The sequence below is a fragment of the Capricornis sumatraensis genome, chromosome 5, assembly GCF_032405125.1.
Source record: "Capricornis sumatraensis isolate serow.1 chromosome 5, serow.2, whole genome shotgun sequence".
Classification (NCBI taxonomy): Eukaryota; Metazoa; Chordata; class Mammalia; order Artiodactyla; family Bovidae; genus Capricornis; species Capricornis sumatraensis.
In genome coordinates this window covers 82,954,775-82,961,029 of record NC_091073.1, presented here as the reverse complement: position 1 = coordinate 82,961,029, position 6,255 = coordinate 82,954,775, and the positions used below count along the sequence as shown (strand labels likewise).

The window sequence follows — 6,255 nt, the reverse complement described above, 5'->3', positions numbered from 1 at the left end:
AAATGTGTTTAGTAATAAAATCTCTCCTAGAGAAACATCCCATACTCTTAATTTTGCATTTCATTTCCATTATCACAGGCAACCCCCAATCACATTTCACCTACTTAACACTGGCTGGAAATAAGTTTACTCACAAAATAGGGGTTGGCACAGTAGAAAAGGCCAGGCTGTGGAATCACAAAATCAAGTTGTTAACGCTGGTTCCTACACTCAGCACAAGTTAATACTTCAGCTTTAAGACTCAACTCCCAATTTTTAAAATGTAAATACATTATCTACTTTGCTAATTTCTTTTCGCTGCACATTAATAAAACACTTAGCATAAACGGACATGAAAATTCTTTTTAATTACAACTGTATCATGCAACAGGCATGAATCTCCCTGGGGCTATTTCATGAGAGAGACGTAATGGGATAATGTGCCTATCCCTTGCCACTTGCACAAGAATAGTATCCATAATCCAAATACTGGTCATGTGGGGGCTATTTATAAGTAAAATCTGAATTATTTTATATATTTTTCAATCTATTCAAATTAACATTTAACCTTCCACATCTTAGGTGTGCAGTAGTATGACTGTTGTCTATCTTTTTACAACGGTATTTCAGACTCATGGGACTCTTGTGATCAGACTTCACTTTGTTTCCTTCTATGTTAACGTACATAACCACCAGGCTGCACCTATCAGATAGCAATCAGTATTTTTTTGTTGTTAATAATGGCCATAATTTTGGAATCTAAAATTATCTGTAAACAATTAATTCCCAGGCTCAACCCATACCAAATGCTAAATCAATATAATGAAAAGCAAGCTTCAGAGGTTGCTCGATATTTAATGTGAGATGCAATGTAGCTACAGTCAAGAGATGCGATTACCATTGGGGAGATGGAGCCCTACTGAATCAAACAAATCAAAGTATTGTGATACAGCTGCAAGCCTTACAGAGATGTATTTGTGTTCTAATTATAACGTAGCCAGTTTGATAAATACAGTTGTCTCTTATGCTTTTTCTATTTTAGGTTATTTACTTTATAGATGAGACACACCATCAACTGATTTAATAAGAGTTCTAAGTATTAATTTTACCATAGATTTTTTTTTCCAATTAAGATGGGGAGACACAGGCTTTGGTATAAATAACTTATTTCCATGACAATAAAGGATATCATTAGTGTTCGTTGTCAGTTGTGCAGTCCTTTGGTAAGGGGGTAGCTAGGGCCTCTTTGCTCTCAGTAAGTGCTCTGGGCTGATGGATAAATACACTAAACTTAACACCCTGGTTGTTGGCAGCCCTGACAAAACCACTATTGGCAGTCATTGTAATGGCTTTCAGGTTGTCTCCTGTCCCAAAAATTGTTAATGAGCGGCTGTTAATTTTGGAACTAGCCACTAGTTTCAAGGCACGCTCAGAAGGCTGGTCTGGGACCACATTAATTCGCTTAATCAGCATCGCAGCTCGCTCTCTCTCCCCAGGTCCTCCTAAGGTATCTAGAATAGACTGAAAATCCTTGACAGCAGATTCGCAAGCAAACAACTCCTTGTCCTTCATAAATGCCTCCAGCTGTGGCAGAACCTGCTCTTTCCTCTCCTGCTCTGCTTGTTCCGTGAGCACTTTTTCTTTGAAGATAAAGTGGCAGCCTCCATAGCTGAGGGCAGATACGTAGGTGATTAAAGTAGTAATGTCCAAGTTGACTCTTTTGCACACGTCCACCTTGATTTCTGTAGGAAACGCGACACTTGCTAGGATGTTTTCTCGATCTACCCGGGTCACCTGCAAAAGTTCAGGGCCCTCATCATCTGATTCACTCTCACTGGGCTGGAGCTCTTCACGGTGATCTAACAGAGAATTCACTGCTACTATGTCCCCCCTCACTGATATGCCCATTTCTTTCAGCTTCTCTGCCATGGGGCTGGAGACGCTATTGTAAAATGCAAAGATGATGTGAGGGTTGCTATACTGCACGGGCTGCTGGTGACTGGCCTGGAGGAAGTCTTCAGCCTGCTCAATAATGCTTTTGTCACCATACTGGCCCCTGCCCAGCCAAATATTATGCAGAGCTTCAGCCTTGCGGCCAATGGCTTTCACCCAAGTATGACCACCATTTGCAACAACATCCACCACAAGGGTCTGCTTTTCCCCAAAGGTGTCTGTGTAACCGAAGACATGGAGAACACTGACCACTTCCTCCAGGTTTTCTGCTGATTCCACGATGGCTCTGAGGTGTGTCAGGTTAGTGCTCTGCAAGTGGGACTCCTTAATAGCTACTTTTCCAGCTTCTACTTTCTGTAAGAATTTTAATTCCGCCTTCAACTTGCTGCACAGCTTGGCCCCACCTTCGACGCCCCCTTTTCTTGATCTGGAAAGTGACTCTGCTCTCTTGATCAGTTCCTTGGCTATGGCGATGCGTTCACAGAGCATGGAGTTTGCAGACATGCTGACAGCATTATTCCTTTCCTATGAAAACAAAACAAACCAACCGCAAGCAGTTTTTCACTCAGAACTGTTAAGATTTCAATTGGCTAAGATTATGGAGGCCCCGAGACTATGAACCTGGGATTCTGGGTGTCTGGAGTGACTTCCTCTTCTGAGAGCTAAGGAAAGGATGACAGCTGTACTTCCGAACTTCTTACCTACGCTGGTTTTCAAGACTCTACACTTTCATTTTTTCAGCTTGAAAGTCTTGGGATCCACAATATAACCCAGCTTAGGATAAAATGCAGCGGGCTGGCAACCTGCTACATAAGAAATTTCCTTATAAGCAGCCTTACTATTTGGCTGTCAAGATATTTTAGAAGGCTCGGAATGTCACGATAAAATGGTTAAAGTATCCACATAGACTAGCTGGTTAAAAAATTGTCCAAAAAAAAAAATTATCCAAAACAAGAGACTTTCCTAAATTGAGCACTCTAAGCTTTTCATACTTGGGTCTCCTTCAACCTCCTACCTCGTAATTCCCAGGGGCATATGGTACACGCGCCAAGCAATCAAGACTGCCTGTTCCTGCCTGTGACGTCAACCCAGCCTATTTCTAAAGACCGAAGGAGCCCACCGACTTGCCTGAAGCTCCCATTCCAAAAGAAAAACCTGAAGATAAACTCCACGGAGCAGCCCGCAGCGGCCCGAGCGGGCGGGCCTGAGGTCACTGGGCCCTTCCAAGCGGGCATTCGGCCCTTTTGGGTCCACCTGCACCGCTGGCCCCGCTGGGTGGGCTGTGGCTCCAAAATCCCCCGCGACCAGCGCCGGGTCTGCGGCGCGGGCGGAGGGGGCTCGGCGGCCAGGCGCCCACCACCCTCCCCGAGGGGCCAAGCCAGTTAAGTCCCCTCCGAACCTCAGAAGGGGCGCCCCGTACCCTCTCCCCTTCCCCGGTTCCTCACCGGCAGCGCCCAGAACTGCGAGCGCAAGCAGGGGGCCACGTGCACGCGAGGCCGGGACCCGCCAGGAAACCTCACCCGGCAGCCCCCACCCAACTCAGGCCTCCGCAGCTGCTCCGCCTGCGCAAGCCCTACCGCCTCAGGGGCCTAACGTGTCACGTGGCCCCGCGCCGGGTGACGCCGAGCCCGCGATTCCCAGGCGGCAGCGCGGCCTCGAGAGCGGGGCTGACGCTAGCATGGCGGCCATGTTTGTTGATGGCACCGACTTTTCCTAACTGCCGCCGCGGAGCGAACCCAGGGACGCGCGGCTTTTTGGCTCCAGGGGAGGGGCAGGGTGGAACTTTCAGGACCGCGCCTCTCCCACTGGACACCGACTGCTCGATGCCCAGGGTGCCTGGTTGGCTGAACCCGCACCCTAGCATTTAATCTAATAGTTAAGACTTTGCCTGGGGCGGGAGTCGGTGCCTTTTGGTGGAGAAAATTTCCCGGTGGCGCCCAGCTCCCCTCCTCGGGCTAAGCACATCTCTTTGCCGTCAAGCTCAAATCCCTAGAGTGCCAGACGACGGTTGTTGTAGCAAATGCTTGGCTCATTTTAACAGAACACTGGCTGGAGAGGCTTGTCAGAGGTTACACAGCTGGTAAGTACTGGAGCTGAGACTTCTGACTCCAAGCCAAAGCACTAACCACTGCATCATCACGGGCTCTGCAGTGTCATACATAGATCCTCTGCCTTTCTAAAGACAAATGGTCAGTGGTTTCCGAAGGGCTGAGAAATTGACATTAACCCTGCTACAGTGTCCAGAGTCACCCATAAAGTAGAAAGTGAAGTCGCTCAGTTGTGTCCGACTCTTTGCGACCGCATGGACTGTAGCCTACCAGGCTCTCCGTCCATCGGATTTTCAGGCAAGAATACTGGAGTGGGTTGTCATTTCCTTCTCCAGAGGATCTTCCCAACCCAGGGATCGAACCCGGTTCTCCCGCATTGTAGGCAAGACGCTTTACCGTCTGAGCCACCAAAGAAGTCTTTAAGCCTCATTCTAAAAATTAAAGAGAATTTGAAGTTAAAATTTATCCTATGCCTGCCTGCTCCTTTCAGTTAAGTCGCTCAGTCGTGTCCGACTCTGCGACCCCGTAAATTGCAGCACGCCAGGCCTCCCTGTCCATCACCAACTCCCGGAGTTCACTCAAACTCATGTCCATCGAGTCGGTGATGCCATCCAGCCACCTCATCCTGTTGTCCCCTTCTCATCCTGCCCTCAATCCTTCTCTGCATCAGTCTCTTCCAATGAGTCAGCTCTTCGAACGAAGTGGCCAAAGTATTGGAGTTTCAGCTTTAGCATCAGTCCTTCCAAACAACACCCAGGACTGATCTCCTTTAGAATGGACTGGTTGGATCTCCTTGCAGTCCAAGGAACTCTCAAGTGTCTTCTCCAACACCACAGTTCAAAAGCATCAATTCTTCGGCACTCAGCTTTCTTCACAGTCCAACTCTCACATCCATACATGGCCACTGGAAAAACCATAGCCTTGACTGTACGGACCTTTGTGGGCAAAGTAATGTCTCTGCTTTTGAATATGCTATCTAGGTTGGTCATAACTTTCCTTCCAAGGCATAAGCGTCTTTTAATTTCATGGCTGCAATCACCATATGCAGTGACTTTGGAGCCCAAAAAAATAAGGAACAAACCCAGAAAGCTAAAAAAAAAGAAAACAAGACTGCACAGGAGGCATGTCAATACGTTTTTGGAAGACCAAGAGCAGTGAAACTTACTCAGTGCTTAACATATGGCAGGCATTGTTCTGAGTGCATTTCACATATTAATTTATTCAATCCTTTTAGCCTCAAAGATATACTTTATTTGAACCAGAAAGCCTCTCTGCAGATGGAGTAGTTAGCATAGACAAAACTGCATCAAGTGATTCACAAAGCAGAACTCCCAGAAGGTTCTGGATACCGGGGTAGTTGAGGCAGGACTGGAAGTGGGCACTGCTTATGTTGTATATCCAACAGACACAGATGTCCCCTCTCCAGTCCTGTGAAGCTGGGACTGTTACCCATCTTTCCCCAGGCAGAAGTCTAGCATTTATGATGTTGAAGATAGGGGATTAGAAAGGTTCCAGACACATTACAAAGAATGCAAGTCACTATCCTGAATAGTAAAATGCTGTTGGCCCCTTTTCTGCCTCTCACAAAACAAAGGCACTCCTGTTCCACTCCCCTCATCACCCTCTCCCCCAAACCCTGTTTTTCTCTGGAGTAACAGAGCACATGAAAGACCACAGAGAAATGATTTATAGGTGATATTTGGCATCCCCCAGTTGGTGGCTCAGATGGTAAAGAATCCACCTGCAAAGCAGGAGACCTGGGTTTGACTCCTGGGTTGGGAAGATGCCCTGGAGGGATGGCAACCCACTCCAGCATTCTCGCCTGTAGAATCCCATGGACAGATTGGTGGGCTATGGCCGCATGAGTTGGACATGACTGAGCAACTAATCACAGCACAGTAAGCAGGTTTGGGACTCACAAACAGCACTTACAAACATTTTTGTTTGGAATCTAAAGGAAACAGAAAGCAGAACAAATGTTTTGTTTTTAAATATCTTTAAACTAACATTCTCAGGTGGCTCAGATGGTAAAAAATCTGCCTGCAATTCTGGAGACCTGGGTTTGATCCCTGGGGCGGGAAGATCCCCTGGAGAAGGGAATGGCTACCTACTCCAGTATTCTTGCCGGGAGAATTCCATGGACAGAAGCGCCTGGCAGGCTACAGTCCAGGGGGCATGACTGAAGAGTGGGACACGACTGAAGTGACTAACACTTTCACTCAGATGAATCAAGAGAATTTTTTTTCTAAAGGGGAGATAATGGAGTATAGGAAAG

At 47.0% G+C, this 6,255-nt stretch overlaps 1 protein-coding gene across 1 annotated transcript; it reads right to left on the bottom strand.

Moving 5' to 3' along the window:
- Positions 1-660: 660 nt before the first annotated feature.
- C5H7orf25 (chromosome 5 C7orf25 homolog) lies at positions 661-3,496 on the bottom strand. The gene is made up of 2 exons (XM_068973124.1): positions 3,378-3,496; positions 661-2,457 (listed from the first exon to the last, which is right to left on the bottom strand). Exon 2 carries the CDS (start codon positions 2,434-2,436, stop codon positions 1,171-1,173), a length of 1,266 nt encoding a protein of 421 aa, XP_068829225.1. The 5' UTR covers positions 2,437-2,457; positions 3,378-3,496; the 3' UTR covers positions 661-1,170.
- Between the last annotated feature and the right edge of the window lie 2,759 nt (positions 3,497-6,255).